Below are 20,297 nucleotides of genomic sequence, written 5' to 3'. Positions count from 1 at the left end.
AGAGGGCGCTCGCGCGCACACGCGGGCTGCACGTTGCTGCAGAAAAACACGGGAATCACGCTGCGCGCGGCCTGCTGCTCCGCTCAGCACCGACTCTCTGCTCCTACGCCTGTCTTGTGACACCCCCCCCCCTTCTGCCGCCAGTTTGAATGGCCACACCCACTTCCTTGCCCATATATGGTCTTCCTCTGACACCACAAGGCGCTGTAATTTACGGAGCAAGATCCCTCTCAGTCCATGCGGGAAATTCCAACGCGCAAGGGGAGGACCGCGGGGATTAGGAGACAGGACGCACCCGGCAACGCGCGCGCACTCCTCCACAGGCACGTAATACAGACATGTTTTTAGAAAGAAAAGGAAAACACAAGGCTAAAGAATGTCCAAACACGTGGAACAAATACGAAGGATGCTCTTTTCAACCATTTTTGCACAATTCCCTTGTATCACATTTTTGACTGCTATCTTGCAGACAATTGCGCGATTCTTGCTGAGACTCCACTCAAGTGTCCTTGAACGTTCAATATTATAGTCTGGAAAGCCAGGATTTATACAAAGCATCCTGGGAAGAAAAAAGCCAAGGTCACAGACAACATTTTATACGTCAGACAGTAAGAAGCAGAACCTCTTCTAGTCTGCAGAAAACCAGGATTTTATATGAGCAATGCAGCTGAATTCTGCAACGGTTCTACTGCAAGAATAAAGACTTAGTAACAAATTTCTTTGCAAACCATGAACTGTAAACTGAGCACAATAGGCTGAGAAATCTCCAAAAATCTATTAAATGTTCCATTTAATCAAGTTTAAAGTCATCATGACCAGTTATTTGACATCAATTGAGAAATTAATGCATCAAAACCAAGTGGGATTTCTCTTTTCGGCAGGGAAAATACACACTAGACTAGTGTATTTACAAAAAGGGACAAAAAAAAGGCTAAATGTCATTTCATGTTCATAAAAGTAACCAATTCAAAGCAAACTCAGAAATTATTCAAAGTGTGGCATCTTTGCAAAGGTGAGTATTAAAAATTAATAAGTGATTTAGAAGCACATGCTCATATATAAACAAAATGTGTTGTTTGATTACAAAATGTATGACTTTAGGAATTTCTAGTCTTTGGACAATAACTAGAATAATGCATTAAAATATTAAATATTATAACAATTATGCTAATAATTACAAGAACAAACCTATTTTTTTAATCCCTCTTTGACATTTAATCATTTAATTAGTAGGTTAAGAGGCACAGTAAATGTCGATGGATTCAACTGATGAGTGCAGGCCTGATGCTTCATCACAGTGGGTCCGTTTTAGGAGCCATGCACTTTTCAAATGCATCTGCAGACAAAATGCTTTCGACTAATAGACTGTTTATCCCCTGAAAAAATACAGATGACAATTTTTTATAAATCTGCACAACTGATTTTCAGGAGCATGTTCTATTTTCAGTTTGTTTGAAGGGGAAACAGGATAACCACATTTCAAAAATTCTGTGATAAACTCCGTCCGTTACTTACATGGAAGTTGCCCCCCCCCTCACGACCCTTCATTTCGTAGCTTTCATCCTTGGCAGCGACGAGCAGTCTGAGACAGAATTAACTGTTTGATTGTGTTTCTTCTTTTTTTCTTCTTCTTCTTCTAATTCCTCTGAAAGAAACGTCACTTCCTGACACCTTTCAGTTTTAAACGTTTAAGCTAGCTATCTGTGCAGATTCTGTTTTTTCCCCCAAATACTTATTAAAACTTGTTTTGAAATTATTTAAATTCGTGCATCAATACGGAGAATGCGTTCACATGATAGTTTTGAATTGGACTCAGATGCAAAGCAAAAAAAAAAAAAAACCGTTTTCTTAACAGCTCAACGCTCCACGGTAGACGATCTTTGGCTGGAGGGGATAATAACCCTACTTACACCCGGAAATGATGCTAACTAAAACATTTGTTAACTGAATATTGTTAAAAATGGACAAGGCACGGTTTTTGTGTTAGTATTACAGAAATATTAATAATTATAGCAACACAATTGTTGTGATAATAATTTGTTAAAATGAAAATAAAAAAAATCCACTTAGAAAATCTGAATACCGTGACTTTAAGTGAAAGCGGAAGTTGTAGTCAGGGAACTCTCTTGCTGTACCATCATGAATGTTAGCTAAGGCTCGGCGTCCTTTTGCTTTATAACAAACTACAGACTAGAACTTGCTTTGGTATTAACAAAATCATAATAAGATTTTGTAAACACATAATAAATATTTTTTTCAGTTTTTTAGTTCTTTAAATAGCACACGTCTTCTAAACAGCTTGACCCAGTTTAGCCAAAATCATCTCGACATTTGTTGCCAGGTTTGGTAGAATCCTTAATTCGGGCCTTAACCCATTTGAAAAGATGCAAGTGCAGAGAGTCGTTCTGAACTCACGACCAGGTAATAAGTAATTTCTTTTCTTTTTTTCAGTCACATGTTTCCAAAATACGTGGCTAACGTTTGCGAATACTTGGCGTTTATACAAACAGGAACAAATGGGGTGCCAGTTCCTGAAAATTTCCGCCTGGAGGAGATAACTTTAGTGCCTGACCTTAAAGATGGAGAGGTTCTTGTTCGCACGCTTTACCTCTCAGTAGACCCTTACATGGTAATCCTATATGAACAATTAGGCACAAAGTTTCTATCATAATAATATACAATTTGCTTGGAAATGTCTATTTTTTTAAATCATTTGTAACAAATGCCAACTCCTCAACCTCAATACATTCAAATATTATTTTTTCCTGTTAGAGATGCAGAATGAATGAAGATTCTGGCGCCGAGTATCTGACCTCATGGCAGCTGTCTGAATGTTTGGATGGCGGAGGCGTTGGCGTGGTACAGACCAGCCGTTGCAGGACTTTCACCGAGGGAGACGTGGTCACCTCGTTCAACTGGCCGTGGCAGACTCAAGCTATTGTGAAGGGAAATGCCTTAAAGAAGGTATAATATGTCCAAGTAGGAACATTTTCATGTATCCTGATATGTGTTTGCTAAAAAGATAATAAGATGGTTGTTGCAGGTTGACCCCCAGTTGGCAGATGGACACCTATCCTACTTTTTGGGTGCAGTTGGCCTGACAGGACTCACTGCTCTGCTGGGCATCAGGGAGAAAGGTAACGTGACTAAAGGGGCCGACCAAACCATGGTGGTCAGCGGCGCAGCTGGCGCCTGCGGCTCCCTCGCTGGACAGGTAAACACAGCGAGCAACAGATTTATCTTCACCAAAGCTTGAATGGAAGAAGAAACAATAATGTGTTAGTCGGCTACATAATAAAATTAGGGAGTTGGAGGACGCTGAATCATCTGTTCCTGACTCATTTCCTGCAGATCGGCAGGCTGGACGGCTGTGCGAGAGTGGTCGGGATCTGCGGTTCTGATGAGAAGTGCAAAACTTTGAAAGAAGATTTGGGCTTTTCTGCCGCCGTCAACTACCGGCGGGAGGATGTGGCTGTCCGGCTGAAGGAGAGCTGTCCGGATGGCGTCGATGTTTACTTTGATAATGTTGGAGGTCCCATAAGTGATGCTGTTATATCACAGGTACTGCAAGAATTTCTTATTCCCCATAAAACTCAGTTTGATAGTTCTTCCTTCTCACATGTGGCCATGAGTCAGAGGAAGTCACTTTATTAAGAATTATGTGCACATTCCCAAACATTTTCATGCTCATCAAAGCGCAGGTTATTGAGTAAGCAAGCTTTACTAAGTCATGGGAGGATCTGTATGGGGTTATTCATGCTGTAGTGTTGATTATGTGATTGAAGGCTTGAGATTAAAAAGTTAAAGGGAAAACTAGCCCTTTTGCTCAGTTTTGCAGTGCATTTTTGAAATGTCAATCTTTATTTATATCTCAGGGAGAGTGCACATTAAAGCATCACTGCAATGAGCCAGAATTAGAACCTTTTTTTTAGTTTGCAGAAAACCCAGGATGTTATATGAGCAATGCAACTGAATTCTGCAATGAGCCTGAAGTAGCCCAGTGGCAATTTCTCATCTGTTGTCCCCAGACAGATTTTAAAACTGCCTTCCTAAAGACGACAATTACAAGCTACAAATTAAAATTTCACGATCTGACGCTCTCCTCTTTGATTCTCCTCTTCCGTCTGTTTGTTTTATGAAAAACTGTGTTCATCACATCAAAACAGACTTAGAGGTGGAAATTATCTAAACTTGCTGTAAGATGGCACAATATATCTTTTCATGTTTCAGAAGATCAATGTTCTTTGGTGCATTGCCCCTTGTCTTTACTAAACAAACTTCCTTTTATTTAATCAGTTATTCAGCATTTTTCTTTGGGAATTTTTTGGAAAAGTATATACTTGAATTATAGTAAGAAGTTTTTAGAGTTTATTTATAAAAAAAAAAAAAAAAGGGGGGGACAATGCACAAAAGAGCATTGATAACATGAAATGGGAATGGATGCGTTGTGCTCATTTCTGCCTGCAGTCCCAACGAAAGTAAGAACAAATAGAAGCAAAACAAAGCGGGATGATGTGATGAGCATTGGTAAAATAAATAAAGAAGATTAACATAGAGGAGAGCACCAGATCAAGTAAATTTACAGCAAAACTGAGCACAGCAGCACGATTTCTTATTTCCGTCAAGGTCTCAATCACAATCATTTAAATGCACGTTTTTGTGCAAAAAAAAGTGATTTTAATGGAAGTCCTTGAGCCAAAAAAATCTACAATTGAATATTTCTTTGCTGCAAATCTTTAAATAGAGATTGATAATATTTAAATCTTTATTATTTAACTGCAGTTTAGGAAAACTTAGTTTTTTATGTAAAAAAAAAGTCCAAAGGGAGCAAATGACCAAAAATCTACAATCCGTTTGAATTTTAAAGGTTGACTGCACAATAAAAGCTCTATTAAGCCGTCTTGTAACAAATTGTAATAATAAAAATTGTGACTGTGTTTGTACTGTGAAGCATGTTTATATCTTTGTCACTCTGAAAGATGCTTAAAAATGACTAGATCTTTAAAAACCTGTTAGTTTGGGTGTTTTTGTTGTTGTTGTCCGATGCTTAATTTAACTTTTTTTTTTCTTTTTCTTGAAATGTTCCTTTATATCAGATGAACCATTGTGGCCACGTGGTCCTTTGTGGCCAGATCTCTCAGTACAACAAAGACGTGCCGTATCCGCCGCCCCTCAGCGAGCAGACTGAGGAAATCCTGCAGAGCAGGAGCATCACTCGAGAGCGATTCGTGGTGCTCAGCTACATGAGCAAAGCGGAAGCTGGCCTGTGTGAGCTCAGCCAGTGGATCAAATCAGGCCAAATCAAGGTGCAGAGGAAATGCTGATCATGTGTGGTTGACTGTGTGGGCGTGCAAATGCTCGAGTCTTCTTTCCCAGGGTAATTGTAGTTCTGCTCTCGTGTCTGCAGGTCCTGGAAACTGTGGTGAGCGGCATAGAAAACATAGGAGGTGTGTCGCTGTTTCTCTGGAAGCTTTTTTTTTTTTCTTTTCTTTACCGCACGATTGGAATTTGATCGTTTTTTCCTTTTCTCTCAGGTGCGTTTTGCTCCATGATGGCGGGGGGAAATATCGGCAAACAAATTGTAAAGATATGAGGATCTCAGCAGATGAACCACCGTTCTGCCTTTTTATCACTACAGTACCACTAAATGAAGGACTGACTAAAAATATTGGATTTATCAGCAAATGCGCCTTGATAATTGATTGATTTTGTGTTTGTGGTTTTCATAGATTTACATGCAGGCTTCTTAAAGAAGGAGCTGCTTTGATGTTTTGCTGCCAAAATGTTCTAAGTCTGTAACAAAAGTCACCTGATGCTGAGTCTAAGGTGTGAGGAGGAGCTGAATGATGGAGTCTTATGTGCCACAGTGTGATTGACTGTATTTCCAAAAGGTAGGAAGAACAAATAAGGATACTTTGGTGATGTGTTTGAAGTCTCACTCCGATCATCTTTTGATTTATTTTAAAACCTTCCCAGTGATCTTTTAATAACAATTATGCCACCTGTGTAGTTTTCTAGGTCATAGTTTCTGCAGAGCGGTATTAGTTTGTAAGAAATGCATCTCTGAGTTGTGGGTGGGACCGTTGGCGTGGAGCAATCCCGCCCCCTTTCCCCTCCTGGTCTCTGAAAGCTTGAGCCCCACCCAGCATGTTTTTAACGTTGCAAATACAATTTTTTTTTTTTTTTTTTTTAAGCATTATTGTTTCATCTGTTCCTGATTCTCAACAATTTGAACAAAGAATTACTCAGAAATGCCATTTTAAGCTTAACTTTCTAAATATTTATCATCAGACAAATTCCACAAAAACACGTTAAAAACACAATTTACATCAGAGTGGGCCTGAGCCTTTTGGTGATTCTGATATTAGGAAAATATTGTTTTTAGTCTAGTTAGTTATCAGCAGCCGCGGGCCCCTCCCACATCCCATAATTATTTGACTAGCTGCGGTAACAATAGCATATGGTTGTTCCTGCAAAAAAATGCGCATTTGCCCTAAATTCTTGTTGGTAAATCAGCTGATTTCAAAAAGCGTACTACAAAAGAAAAAATGCTCATTTTATGGTGTGGATTAGCAGAACGGATTGGATGAAGGTTTTAATCAAAGCAAAAGTTTACATGTATACAAAAAAACCTGCAAGACGTCACTAATGGAGCCTTACAAGGCCAGAAATGATCAATTAAAACAAAAAATGTCACTTTTGCATGGGCGCTATGCAGAATGGAATGGGAATTTTTTGAACGAAACTGTAAATAGAAATATGCAACATCATCAGGTGTTCCAAGTAACTGAATCATTGGTTAGCCCCTTCACGCAGCACCCACCTCTTTTGCAACATATTTAATTTAGGACTCCACTTTACTCTCACCTTGAACAGCAGAAACACCAAATATTTTTTTCATATACTTGTAAGTCAATTCAGGCATGAAAGAGACTTAATAAAGAGCAATCCCGTTGTGTAAAGTACCAGTTAATGTTGGTGTGAGACTTTTTTCTGTGTCCTTCATCGTCCCAAAGAGCGACAACCACAGGGTTTACTGTAATCAACATCTTTATTCCACAGCAATAGAAACCATTATTAAAATACAGTTTTGATTGATTTCCAAATTTAGATTCACAATTATAAATGTGAAATTTGGTGGATGATGTAAAACCCTCCTGTCTGAATGTTGGAAGTGACGGTCATAAAACTATATATATATATTTTTTTTTGTTAATTCATTTGAACAACCAGTGCAAAGTACAGAATACTCATTTACAAAGTCAACCCTGTCTGGACAATGTTTTGTATTTCACTGATGACGAGGAATAAAATAAAAATCATGCAATATTTTCAGGTGGAACTGACTTTCTAAAATACAGTTTCCACCCATACTGGCTCCGTCTGAACAATTTCATGAACGAGAATTCAAAATATTCAAGGTAAAAATGTGCAGTTTTATGCCACAGTAACAGATTCTGTTTGGCGTGATAATCCACTGTTGGATAGAGAGCTGTAATTTGAGTTTTAAACTGTATGTTTTAGTGAAGCTCTGAGCAGTTATTTTCCATTCATGCTGGAGAGAATAGAAATATTTAATGCAATTCCATTTAAAACATTTATCCATCAAGAAGCTGATCATCGTTTGTCTTTTCACAGCGGTCTCAGTGAAATCAAGGCAATCGTGACCACATTCTAGAAAAGACTGAATTACAGTGCAAACAGACGGTTTACTGCTTCCACACCTTCACAAAACGAGGAAACCACGTTGGCAACAAATCGGACGACTTTTCACTGAAATCAAACCCCCAACACGAAGGAACACTTGTGTTTTTCAAAGGAAACGCAACCAAACCCCGCCTGCAGTGCAAATACGTCACCTAAAGGGAAAAGAAACACAACCATTAGGAATAAATAAAACACAGTTGACGTGGTTTATCACATTTTCCCCACTTCGATTACAAGACAATTAGGAACAAAAACCCCACGGGGATCGGTTTCTGATCAAGTGCTGACATTCCTGAGAAACAAGCAGCTGCTTTCTTCGTAAAGGATGTGGAGGCCGAGCTGCCCTCCGAGTTCAGAATACGCTCGTTTCAGAGAGAAGAGCTGCAGATGTTGGCGCTGGCATCGATTAGAAAAGAAAAGGATCTTTTTCCGCACAGCTACATCCTGCAGCTGTGAGGGATTTAAAAAAAGACAAAAACAGTTTCATCAAAGTATCTAAAGACCCACTCCGATTATTTAACGTGATCTTGTAGCTTTTTTTTGGAAGATTGATGACATATTTGAAGAAAATTCAGCTTAAAATTGCATTTCTGATTATTTCTTTATCCAAAATGTTGTGAATCAGGAGCAGATAAAAAAAAAATAAAAAGGCTCCCTGCCCAGGTCTGCTTTGCAGTGGGTGATGGGAAGAGGGGGCGGGATTGATCCACGCCAACGCTCCTAGCCACAACTCGGAAGCAAATTTCTGATCAAATCCTGCTGCTCTGCAGCAACTATGTCCTGGAAAACCACACAGGTTGTTTGGTTTTAGCTAAAACTGCATCATCGTGATCAAAAGCCCACCGGCTTTGCAAATAGATCCAAAGATGATCGGAGTGGATCTTCAGACAGGTTATCCGACGGTTATATTTCTGGGAACGTAAACACGAGGACATTTTGGCACGCCCAGCCTCGATTATAAAAACAAAAGTTATTTTTCAAAAAGGAAAAAAGCTCAATCTAAGTGGTCGTCCTTTGGCAGTGGTGAAGTGGCGTTTTACCAAGGCAACACTTCCAGAAAAAGTGCTTCATGTCAAACAAATAACTGCAGTTGACGCAGTCACAGCAGCATCACCCCCCCCCCCCCCCCCCCCAACACACACACACACCAATCCCCACAGCGCTAGAATTTCCCATTTTACTCCTAATGCATCCAGGCTGCCATTTACACTGAACACATCTGTATGATGTGCTCCACAAAAACATGCATATAAACAATAAGATCTAGGAAGAGGATGTGAAGGGAGGGAGGAGGAAGAAGTGGGATGGTTGTGGTGGGAGGGGGGGGTCCAGTTCTTCAAAGTGGAGAAACAAGCTGCAGAATGCTTTGTGGAGAGGCCTTCAGGGGGCGATTCTGGCTGTAAGCCGCAGTTTCTGCTGTCAGGAGCGAGAGGCGCTCCTGCTGTTGCCACAAATGAGAGGGGCGGGGCCTGTCCAGGCGCGGTAGACCAATAGCAGGCTGAGCAGCAGGGCCCAGGTGTGTATGGGAGACATCAAAAACGCCAGGAGGCCGTAGGTCTCCAGGAGGAAGTAGCAGGAGTGAGCCTGCCAGGTGAGCAGGAGCAGCACGAACAGGTGGAGCACCAGCGTCCAACAGCGGAGACCCGAACGCTGGAAGTGGGACCGGAAGGTGTTGCCACGGTAACGGTGGTGGAGGCACCAGCACAGGTAAGAGGTGAGGGGCATGTTGAAGGAAAGCACCTGAGAAGTAGACAAGATTTCAGGAGGTTAACTGAGGAGATTTAGGAAAAGCATCAGTAAATAGTTTCAAAATAAAATTAAAATAATTTATTTTGCACACAGCGTTTGGAAGAGTAACCACTGATTTAGATCAGTGGTTCCTGACTTTTTTAGGACACGGACCGGTTAACGACAGGATGGGATCAGTCTGTACGAGGATGACGGCGTTACCTTTTCAAGCTTACGGTTTCCAGAAAATCTGAACCAGAAATAAAGTGCTTTGATTTGAAATGTTGTATAAAAAGACAGTTTGAAGATGTCTAAAGGTATTTTATATGGGTGGCAGTTTAGCTCAGGCAGTAGAGCAGGTCGTCCAACAACCAGGCGGATCGATCCCTGCTCTCCCTAGTCAGCCGTCGCGCCCCCGAGTCTGCAGATCACCGCTCCCCCCAGGGGATGGGCCAAAATGCGCAGAAGAATTTCCCCATTGTGGGATAAATAAAGTATCAACTATTATTTACAGAGAATAAAAATGTAACGAAACAAAGTTGTTGATTTGTATAAGTTCTTTATGATTTGTAAACAAAAAATATGTTTTTATTTTTTAAAAAAAAACGCCATCTCAACTCTGAGAACTCAATTCAAGCTCAGATAATCTTCCAAGGAAAAAAGATGTTCCGATGCATGTTTTATAAAGGCTTCAGTCTAGATTATTTCCTTTATTATACTCAGGACATGAAAAATTGTGTTTTTCTATAAATGTAATTTTTCCTTAAAATAATAAACATGTCTTGACATGACATGATTGGTGTAGGTGATGCATAATGTCCACAACATTGGACACATGGTTAATCTTACTTTTCCACCCATTACACATAAAAATCCAAACAGATATTATCTTTCCTTATATGTTACTGTATATCTTTTTTTTTTAATCTAATAAGGCTCTTTCAGCATAGAAAATTTGACAGGATATGCCAGCAGTCGTCATTATTAGCCATCTTAGATTTTAAGTAAATTTCACTGCAATTACACCGACTGACCACTGAGTTAAACTCAATGGACTGTGGCAGCAGAGAGCACACTAGTGACTGATTTTCTACCAGAGAAACCACTTCATTAAAGAGAGAGGTACTTTTTAGTAGCTGTCCACTGTAGTGACTTCTATGCATCAGAGGGTTAGACCTATTTTGTTTTAAAAAATAAAATAAAAATTTATTCACTGTATATTTCTCGTCAACACAGAGGAATGTTTTCTGTGCTAAAGTTTCCTAACACGTACCTCTTTGATTTAGCTTTGCTGTTGGAAAATTCTTCTTAATTGTCCTCTTAAAGTGTTTCCACAAATCAAAAACAACTTTATTTTGTTGAATTTTCATTCTCTGCAGCAGGTTTTAACTTTCTTTGCTCTCTAGAGTTTGTTTGGATCCACGATGTAGATTTTGCCTCAATTAGCAAATTGAAGAACCGTACGGCAACTTCAGCCTCGTCCACCTTTTAAGGTGTGACGAATAAATAAAGCAGATTAAAATGACACAACTGACATTGTCTGAATACCGTTTGAGCTACTTTATTAGGAAAATTCATTTAACATAAGCGAGTTGCTCGTCGCATATTGTGCAGAAAGCTTAGTAAGTCGTATAAATACATATATCGAGCAAAACTTCAGCTTTTGTCTGTAAATAAAAGATTTATTTTTCTTTGAATATTTGGTTTCCTGTCTGGTTCTTTTCTCCTCCCCCCTAAAAAATTCCAAAGACGTTTTTTTAATTTTCTTTTACTTTCCTAGCTTGGGGCTTTTGCTTTGGCGGTCGGAACAGCTGCTATAAGAAGGTAGCAAACGCATTTAAGACACGTGATCAAGGTGAACGACAGTCCTCCCACTTAAAAAGATCAGAGAGGTCTGTAATTTTCATCATAGGTATACCACAACTATGAAAGACAAAATAAGAAAAAAAAATCTAGAAAATCCCATAGTGTGAATTTTAAAGAATTTATTTGTGGTGGAAAATAAGTATTTGGTCACCTAAAAACCTACAGGTCCTGGAGTGGCCCAGCCAGTCTCCAGATCTCAACCGCATAGAAAATCTTTGGAGGGATTTGAAAGTCTGCGTTTGCCAGCAACAACCCCAAAACATCACTGCTCTAGAGGAGATCTGCATGGAGGAATGGGCCAAAATACCAGCAAAGGTTTGTGAAGAAGATGCTTGACTGACGTCATGGCCAACAAAGGGTACATAAAGTACTGAGTTGAACTTGTGTTATTGACCAAATACTTATTTTCCACTATAATTTGCAAATAAAATCTTTAAAATTGGACAATGTGATCTTCTGGATTTTATTTTCTCTCATTTTAGCTCTCATATTTAAGATGAATTCAATTCAACTTTATTTGTATAGCCCAAATGTACAACAACAGTCGTCTCAATGGGCTTCGCACCGGTAATTGTAAAGTGAATATACAATCAAAAGGATCATGAATTCATAGAATTCAATAGGAGGATACTAAACTTTAACTAAACAGACTAAACTAAACTGACATCCTTGCCATTAGACCCTCTTTCGCAGTAAGGAAAAACTCCTAAAAAAACCTTTGGATTCCAGAAAAGAAACAGGGATGTCCGCATGAAGGAGGGATCCTCACCCAGAACTCTTAGAAAATAATGAACTTTAACTTTAACTTAACTTTAAAATTTCAGGCCTCTCTCATCTTTTTAAGTGGGAGAACTTGTACAATTGTTGGTTGACTAAATACTTTTTTGCCCCACTGTAAGTTATCGTATTTTGTTCTGTGGCCCGGTACCAAGTGACCCACAGATTGGAGTCCACTGGATTCAGACCAGAATAAAGATCAGATGGTCTTTAACGGCAAAGCTGGTCAACAAATGATCCTTTCTTACTTGAATAACTCCAACGATGTAAGTGCGGCTTCCTTCCAGGAAATGTCCATCGATGAACACGCCAAAAGCGAAACAGGCGCCGCTGTGGCCATCAACCAGCTCTCCGAAGAACCATGGACCTGCAGCAGCAGAACACACACCTGATTACACGGACATCCTCCCCAGGGCAAAACCTAAAAAAAGTCTTCAAAGAGGCAAAAGGGCTTTGAACTGACCCAAAGCTGTGCACAGGTTGAACAGCAGCAGAGAGTAGAAGAAGGTATTGATTTTACTGACGAGATGGAGCGACAAACAGATCTGAGAGGGGAGTCCTGTAACAGAAAGCAAAAGATTTACTGAGACCTCACTTTAACCTTTAGTGTGACGTTTGAAGGCGATCGGTAACCACTCACCTCTACCAGCGGGAAATCGCAGGAACCTGAAGGCCAGGAGCACGCAGACGTTCAGCAGGACCGTAAACACGAAGGCAAACCGGCCCACGATGTAGTGGTCTGTGAGGAGGATGAAGGACTGAGGGAAGGAGAAGCTGACGGTCAAACCGTCCTCCAGAGTGAAGAGCTGCTCCAGCTCCGACGAGCGGCCTGCAGAATCCTGACCACGAAAAAAAGTACACAGAAGAACCTCAATGAGATGTGCTGCGTATTTCAGTTCAGCTAAACAAACCGACCAGTTAATCAAGACACATGAAGTATTAAAGCTGTTGTGCTGACCTCCACGGTGACTCTGATGGTGTGCAGTCCAGCTAGGTAAAGAGACGGGTCCCACGGCAGGACATAGAGAGGACCCCCGGCGGAGTTGGCCCTGCCCACAGGCTCTCCATCGATGCTCACGTGCACTGCAGTGATGGAGGCCTCTGAGAAGGCTAAGATCCTACACAGTCAGACATGACAAGTTTCACTGCAGGGGAATCTGTAAACCATGACTTCTTATTTCTCATTTGGATCTGTTTTTCTCCCTCTTTCTTGGAGTCAGGAAGCTGCAGCAGGATAAGAGGCTGGTTGAAGCTAAAGAAGGGAACGTTGGGTAATTCTGGCTCCATGCTGTCCGTTGACTGTACATGGTAAATGGAGCGAGTTTCTATGGGTGATGTCACACTCGCTCAGTCCAGTTCTCATATACATTGTTGTCACAGCATCCTTCAGATTAAAGCAGATACCCAAACAGCATGTTTCCACGGCAACTGGACTCATCTCAAGTGTTTTGATAGTTTGAGTGAAGAGTTTTTACCAGGTTATGACTTCAGAAAGATGCTCTCAAGCTAATAAAATGTATATTTTTACAATTGTATGAAAAGATGCCGGACAGTTACTGACGTAATGCTTTTGTGTGATTGTTAAAAAGATCTATTTAAGTGGCTATAAATGTTTTGGCAATTCGGTGCAAAATAAAAGCTGGCTGTGTTTTATTCATCCATTAAAGTTTATCTCTGAATAAAAAAGGACTGAAGGAATATTAGATTCTTGGATCCCTTTATTTTTTTCTGATGCAGTGCAGCTTCACATCTTGACAAATAAGTCAATTAAAAAATATTTTTGCTATTTCATTTGTCTGCCTGTTGTAGAGGCTGTTCCATCAAAAGCACCAGACGCTATATTTTCTGCGTTAATACATCAAAAGAGGTGTAAAAAAAGATCAAACATAAAATAAAACATTTAAATTGTTACACAACTTGACAGAAATGAATCAGTCCTCTTAATACTCTAATTCTCCGTCGAAAACTGAAAAACATGAATTTTTTCTGACTTGCATCATTTTTTTAACTCCACGTGGAGGAACGATGAAAGAAAACACACCTGATGTGCGTCGATTTCCGCATTCGTCCTAAAGGCTCCAACCCGGGGTGCAGGTACTGAGCATCCTTAGGGTTTGTAATGAGCACTGCGGGCCAGCGCTCAAACCGCAGGTCAGAGAAGCTCAGCAGGTCGTGGTCAAAGGCCAGAACTCTGTACCTGCAGAGCCACACGTTCATTTAGGGCAAAACAGAAAATGCAATCGGACAGCTTTGGCGGCGGCGCTCACCTGCGGTTGTCCATCCAGTCGCCCAGCTCCAGCTCCAGAGTGCCGTGAGGGTGTCGGCTGTGCAGGACGGGCATCATCCCGCCAAGGGTGTGCAGGTGGCCACACAGATATGCAACTGCAGAGCTTTGTTCGGAAGAACCAAGAGCCACAAAATGGACCGTTAGTTTGCAGTTGAAAATGTGGCAATGCAGACTTGAAGAACTGGATCCTCTTACCTCATCAGGTGCCTAACTCCCGGAGACGGGGAGACGATGGTGGAGGTGGTGTAGTGGCCAAACCAGATCGACTGGTTGCTTCTTTGGCTCTCGGCTCTGAACGTGTCCAGCAAGTTCATCTGAGTCTGCCATGTGCAAAAACAGAGAAAGTGGTGTCAAGGTCATCTAAAAAAAAACAGAAGACTCGATGATCGAGAGTCTTCATAGACAAAATTCTAAATCCTCTAATGTTTGAGAAATTAAAATCTTATAATCTTAAAATTAAAATCTTAAAATCCTTTAAGAAAGAGTAATACCTCACTTTAGCGGCTTGAAAGTCCCACTCCGATCATCTTTTGAGCTATTTTAAGCGTTCCCACAGGTGTTTTAAATATTTAAATATAAAATTTGTGCTGTGTTAAGGCAAAAATAACTAGGCCATAGTTTCTGCAGAGCAGCGGGAGTTCATCAGAAATTCACCTCTGACTTGTGGTGGGACCGTTGGCACAGACACTCCCTGTTGCAGAGAGCTCCTTGTTTACTGGCCTCCAGCTTACAGCCCCTCACAACATTATCGGTGCAACAAAAATGGCGAGCAAAATTGGAGCTATCCGACCGAACTCCCTGGCCAACAAAGTCCTTATGATTATTCCTAAATATAATTCTAATGTTTCTAAAATCATTCCAGGTAGATGCCCTCAATCAAACAAACAGGACCTGCCTATTCAAAGCATCCTATAAAAAGCCTCCAGGTGGACTGAATCCAATTCTCCCCCTGATCATTTAACATTGCCAAAACAATGGTGGCTACACTCATTATCATGATTTTATAAGGTCTTTACAGTCTCTAAAGGAAACAAATAATACCATTATTAGTCTTAAAGATAAATCACGGCATTTCATCCAAGTGGCTTCATCACAAAAAGAAATGTATTTGACACTTAAAGCCTTAGGTCACAAGCACGCGTGTTGGGGGTTGACTCAGGTTTATGGGTTGTCCGGAACTGTGGAGGGTCCCAGAGAGGAGCAGCTGCATCTTAAGGGTATCTTACAGTTCCCTTTGGGGCTGGTATGGCCACTTACAGGGAAGACAGGAAAATGGAATGTACCATTGCTGTGTACTTCAGGCCTGGAGGGGCTGGTGTCCTACATGTTTTCCAACCATCCTGCCATTGGAGCTCCTTATTGTCTAAACACACCTGATCCAGGTAATCAGCAGCAGATAAGGCAGGAGTTCTGGAAAGCCAGCAGGAGGCCGGTCCTAGAGGCCCGAGTTTGACACCCCTGCTCCAGTCATTAGTAAAGTGCGTGTACTGAGTGCTCCTGGCGTGCAAAGGTCACATGCGTGGGGTGTGCAGGTGATGTGAAGTCTGATTGTCTAACATCCTCATTTTCTAACAGCTAGGCTGCATGCCTGACGACAAAAGACAGCTGAAATGCCATTGGTTCAATCCATCTTATGAAGAGAAAGAATGTTTTTAGAAAGAATGTTTTTAGAAAGGCATTGATCGCAACTATGGTTCCTGATCTGCAATCTGGTGATCAAGACTCCCTCCAGCCAACCTTTTTCTGATTAACACTCACCTGGTTGAGAATACCGAAGAAGTTAAAGGGTCTCTTGGGACCCGGGGTCAGGGTGGCATCCACACACACAAAGGAATAGTTGCCAAAAGGAGTTTGGTGAATGTAGTGGAAGGAACCCATTTTCTGATTCGCTGAATATTTCCTGCAAATAAAGAACAAAAAACTTTATTGATGCGAACATAATCAGCTATTTAAAATGAATAAATAAATAAATACATAATGGACGAATCAGAAGACAATCATGTCAAATGTCTATTGATTGAAAAAAAAACATTTACACCATATACTAACCTGTAATAATTGTTTATACTGTCCAAGGAAAAAATATTGAAAGCATCTGTCAGACAAAACAAGAAAAAGCAGATTTAGTCCAGGATTTATGTCACTTAAAAAGGCTTTTATGCACAGAAAAGGATGGAAACTGAAAGTTTCAAAAGCAGGAATATCCCATTTCACACAAAGAAGAAGTTAGTGAGATGAGGAAGAACCGAATGGCTTCCTGCCTGATGTGAAATGAACAACAAGAATCTTTGGTGTGAGGGTTTTAAGATCAGCGTCCAGGGATGAGGCCGCCTACCGTGATTCCCGCGAATGTCGATCCACTTGGTGCGCTCCATCACGCGCGACCTCTTCAGCACGCCGTGGTAGGCTTGCCACTCCACCTCATGCTGGTCGGATCCCACGTTGTTCTCCGTTTTAGCGTCTGTCAGATCTCCTGCAACACAAAACACAAACGACTCCCCCCCCATTAGTGATGCATTCATGCAGGAAACCTCTTCAAGGAATCTAGAACGTCGACCCCACCTGTTGCAAGCACTAGAGCTGGTTTGATCGCATTGACGGTGTCTGTGCAAAACTTCTCAAACTCTGGAGTACGTCTGGGGTCGAGGAAGCGACTGATGTGAATGTCGGAAACCTTCAATGACAAGAGGGATGGAGACAGAGGATGAAATGATAACCAAGCATAGAAACATCTGGAGAACAAAATAAGTTTGTCTGCTGATTGATTGCTTTCTGGCTCGAGGGCAGTGACCTCTTCATGTCAATCATTCACAGAGTTTGCTTTGACTCTGCAGAAGCACAGATCTAAACAATCTGTGGGATTAGACCAAACCCCACCAGGCAGAGTGGCACCTCTCACCTGAATAAACCAGAATATGTTGCTCAATTCCCCGTTGGGGTATGGGGGAGTCGATGCTTCCGACCCGCTGACAGCCGGCGGCCGGACGCTCCGCTTGGGATGCCAAGCCGTGTCGTAACTGTCCAGCACCCAGGAGGTGATGCACGCCAGAGCCAGTCCCAGGAGAACCAGCGCGCCGAACAGCCTCAGCATCCTCCTGTAGCCGTCTGTTCTGTCCCGGACAGAGTAATGACTAGCGACGGGTGGGAACAGCTAAGGCGGGCACGACTGACGCTAACATTGACAGCAGATGCTAACGGAATACAGCGCTACATTGCTAGCAGCTAAAGTTCAGACCGTTTCTGGAGCTGCCATCGCGGCCGACGGAGTATGCGTGGAGACGCGGGGTTCATTCGGCGCACCGCGAAGGTAGCGAGTCAGCCAGCTAGCCACCTACCTTCCTGACAGAGCACCGACCAGCTGGAGGCGTGACGTCATCACTCCACCGGAGCATAGCAGAAAAAGAAAGAGCTCTCACTCTGACTTTTTTCCCCTGTCCGGTTAGCTATTAACTGCCTATTTTATTAATTTTAAACCAAAAAAATACATTCTAAACAAAATTGCTAAATGAATAGTCAATTATTATTTTAACACATGCAATACAACACTACACAAACGTTGCAAAACATGTCTATATATGTGACACACATTTACTTAATTACCTACTTTATCCTCTCAACAATTAATTCAACAGTCTTTATTTTTTTTACTTGATTTATTGCTATAAATTTTGTAATGATGAGTATATTTGCCTTAAAGCTAATAAAACTAACAACTAAGGCAGTCACTGTGAGTGACCTGTTCTTGTTGGTCACATGAAATAACGCGATACTAGAACACGAGACTAAAGTTTGAATGAGGTTCTTTCAGAATTTAGGTCCTCAACGATCTCGTTGCTGTTCTATGCCCGATTATTGTAAGTTTGCTGCTGTGACAAGGCATTTTATCTTTACTTACCTGATTCTCAACACGGAATAAGAGTTTCTGAGCAAAGAGTGTTTTTTTCCGTGAAGTCTTTCTCCCAGCCCACACGCACATCCTTAAGAGTTGCGCAATCAGCATTACGAGAAAAGCATCCCACGAGAAATGGTGTCAGATCTTCAAATTTTTCCAGAAAAGGCGACAAGAGAAGAATGCTATTAATAGATAACTAATTAACGGAACGGAAACAACAAATACAGAAGAAATTAAGAGAGGAATATTCCAGTTTTACAGTAGGTTGTACTCTTCTTATTCATCTCAGGACGCTAATAGCTTTTCAATCAAGGATTTGGCTCCCAAAGTGGATAAAAACTTAAAATAAAAAACTACGTGAAGCAGAAATAAATATTCTGATTCTGATCTGAGGGCTTACCAATAACTTTTACGGACATTTTTGGGGACACTTAAAAGAGCAGTCATCCCTCAAAATGTTGTAAACTTAGTTTCTGATCTGTTTCATAATATCCTTTACAGACATCCTGATTAATGGACACAATATATAAAATGCCAAACTCCCAAACCATCAAATGAGAGAATATTTGAATGAAACGTCTTTTCCCTACATTTCAAATCCAAATTATATTTGATTTTGATTTTATTGATTTATTTCAAGCATTGTAGTCAAAGCAATAAAGAATTTACACATATTTATCAAACTCATTACAGAAATGATGAAATGCATAGATTAGAAAGACAGAAATAAAACAAAACAAAATCGTCACTTAAATCACATTTGCTTAATTAAATACAGTGATAATTAACCAAAGTATAAGTAGAGTTGCTTGAAAAGGAGTGGGTAGAAGCAAGCTTATATAATCCCACCCCTACTGAGTTCATTCATTTGATAGTTTTACAGTGTTTTAATAACCCAACATTTTAATTATTTAGAAAAGAAACAAATACAAACTAAATATTTAAAGCTTCCCATACCTCCTAAAGTCAAGGAAGTCCACTTTAAAACCTTTTCAGGTATATACCCTTCCAAGGAATTGTTCAGAAAACGGTCAGGAATTCCTGAAAATTGTTTTTCTTTTTGTAATGAGGATATTGAAACAACTAAGCATCTTTTCTTTGAATGTTTTACTCTAATGCCTTTTGGGACAAAATACATTATAGGCTCTTCCCTATGTTTAGCAGACTTTTTTATTAAAGACATAACTTTTGGGTTTATTTAGTAACCAAAAACACAGAATTAATTATAAATGTTATAATTATTTGGGGTAAATTCTATATACCTAGATGTCGATTCCTTTAAATTAAACCATCTTTTTTTTTACATTTCATTAAGAACTCTGCTCTTTTTTTCTTCCGTAGAATTCATGGAAAATAAACTTGCTGTGCAATTCCAAATATCATATATAAATGAAAGCTTTTTGATAACCCCCTAAATTAATGATCATTACAATGCCCATGTATCCCCTCTTGATTTTAATCTTTTATTTTATTTTTTTTAACTTGTCCTGTCCAACAGCTGGGCAGGCAGAGGAGAGCTGACGGCCTCTTGTGTTGGACATATTATACTTTAACAAGAGGGGTTATTAATCTTCAGATAAACCAAAGGCATGACTGAATAAACCCCTTTTGTAATTGAGAGCCCAACGCAGGGCCCCACCCGAGAAGAGCGCCCACAGCTCCAGACGAGCAGCCCACCACCCCCCAGGAGTTCCGGGCATCCCGGGCATGCCAACTCCAGGTACGAGCCAGGACCCCCCAAGGGAGACCCGCCCCACACTCCAGGCAGCCACCCACCCGGCCCACGGTTGGTCCAGGGAGGAGCAAGGCAGGGGCCAGCCGCCCCCGCCCAGGAGGGGAGCGCCCCGGGGAGTAAGGGGGCCCACCAGGGGTGTTGTTAACTTGGCCCGACCAGGCTCGGCCACAGTTGGAGACTTGGCGGGGCCCAGCACCCAGGGGCAAGGACCCGAACCCACCCCCCAGGGAAACGGACACCCCCGGCTCAGGTGTGAACCCCCCCCCCCCCCCCCCCCCCCCGCGCAGAGAGAGCACCGCCGGGCC

The 20,297-nt window shown here is 41.2% G+C and overlaps 3 protein-coding genes across 9 annotated transcripts in view; 1 reads left to right on the top strand and 2 right to left on the bottom strand.

Annotated features, from left to right (window-relative positions):
• The window catches only part of mideasb (mitotic deacetylase associated SANT domain protein b), a 29,096-nt gene extending 26,876 nt beyond the window's left edge, over window positions 1-2,220 (bottom strand). For 2 of the 3 annotated variants that reach the window (XM_078941093.1, XM_011490160.4), the window contains exon 1: window positions 1,516-1,712. The gene's annotated coding sequence lies outside the window, so the exon portion shown is untranslated. Of the gene's footprint in view, window positions 1-1,515; window positions 1,713-2,083 lie in introns of those variants that run through there. The other variant, XM_078941094.1, reaches the window with a different exon arrangement.
• On the top strand, window positions 136-6,973 carry ptgr2 (prostaglandin reductase 2). 2 transcript variants are annotated; one of them, XM_023951974.2, is made up of 8 exons: window positions 2,282-2,421; window positions 2,511-2,629; window positions 2,773-2,964; window positions 3,044-3,214; window positions 3,352-3,561; window positions 5,097-5,306; window positions 5,408-5,447; window positions 5,535-6,973. In XM_023951974.2, the coding sequence occupies exons 1-8, from the start codon at window positions 2,385-2,387 to the stop codon at window positions 5,591-5,593; spliced, it is 1,038 nt and encodes a 345-aa protein (XP_023807742.1). In that variant the 5' UTR covers window positions 2,282-2,384; the 3' UTR covers window positions 5,594-6,973. The 2 variants fall into 2 exon arrangements, with proteins under 2 accessions (XP_078797222.1, XP_023807742.1); XM_078941096.1 differs by lacking the exons at window positions 2,282-2,421; window positions 2,511-2,629 and adding an exon at window positions 136-323.
• A 59-nt stretch (window positions 6,974-7,032) lies between these two features.
• tmem62 (transmembrane protein 62) lies at window positions 7,033-17,823 on the bottom strand. 4 transcript variants are annotated; one of them, XM_020713658.3, is made up of 14 exons: window positions 17,701-17,823; window positions 17,265-17,470; window positions 16,928-17,039; window positions 16,701-16,838; window positions 16,415-16,460; window positions 16,124-16,265; window positions 14,561-14,685; window positions 14,346-14,468; window positions 14,120-14,275; window positions 13,037-13,196; window positions 12,719-12,917; window positions 12,542-12,637; window positions 12,327-12,445; window positions 7,033-9,447 (listed from the first exon to the last, which is right to left on the bottom strand). In XM_020713658.3, exons 2-14 carry the CDS (start codon window positions 17,454-17,456, stop codon window positions 9,127-9,129), a joined length of 1,929 nt encoding a protein of 642 aa, XP_020569317.1. In that variant the 5' UTR covers window positions 17,457-17,470; window positions 17,701-17,823; the 3' UTR covers window positions 7,033-9,126. The 4 variants fall into 4 exon arrangements, with proteins under 4 accessions (XP_020569317.1, XP_011488464.1, XP_011488463.1 ...); XM_011490162.4 differs by having other exon boundaries at window positions 17,265-17,475; window positions 17,701-17,820; XM_011490161.4 differs by having other exon boundaries at window positions 17,265-17,475; window positions 17,601-17,760.
• Between the last annotated feature and the right edge of the window lie 2,474 nt (window positions 17,824-20,297).

This window comes from Oryzias latipes, chromosome 22, assembly GCF_053564925.1.
Source record: "Oryzias latipes strain Hd-rR chromosome 22, Olatipes_Hd-rR_3.1".
NCBI classification, from domain to species: Eukaryota; Metazoa; Chordata; class Actinopteri; order Beloniformes; family Adrianichthyidae; genus Oryzias; species Oryzias latipes.
The sequence above is the reverse complement of the archived record's forward strand: the minus strand, read 5'-3'. Positions and strand labels throughout refer to the sequence as shown.

Excerpts from the sequence above, each read along its gene's own strand:
- ptgr2 (XM_023951974.2), top strand. The coding sequence starts at position 2,385 with ATGCAAGTGCAGAGAGTCGTTCTGAACTCACGACCAG. Across the intron at positions 2,422-2,510 it reads CGTTCTGAACTCACGACCAG|GAACAAATGGGGTGCCAGTT; the intron begins GTAATAAGTAAT and ends TTATACAAACAG. Across the intron at positions 3,215-3,351 it reads GCGGCTCCCTCGCTGGACAG|ATCGGCAGGCTGGACGGCTG; the intron begins GTAAACACAGCG and ends CATTTCCTGCAG.
- tmem62 (XM_011490161.4), bottom strand. The coding sequence starts at position 17,656 with ATGAACCCCGCGTCTCCACGCATACTCCGTCGGCCGCGATGGCAGCTC. Across the intron at positions 16,839-16,927 it reads AGCTCTAGTGCTTGCAACAG|GAGATCTGACAGACGCTAAA; the intron begins GTGGGGTCGACG and ends TTTGTGTTGCAG. Across the intron at positions 12,638-12,718 it reads GCGATTTCCCGCTGGTAGAG|GACTCCCCTCTCAGATCTGT; the intron begins GTGAGTGGTTAC and ends TTTCTGTTACAG.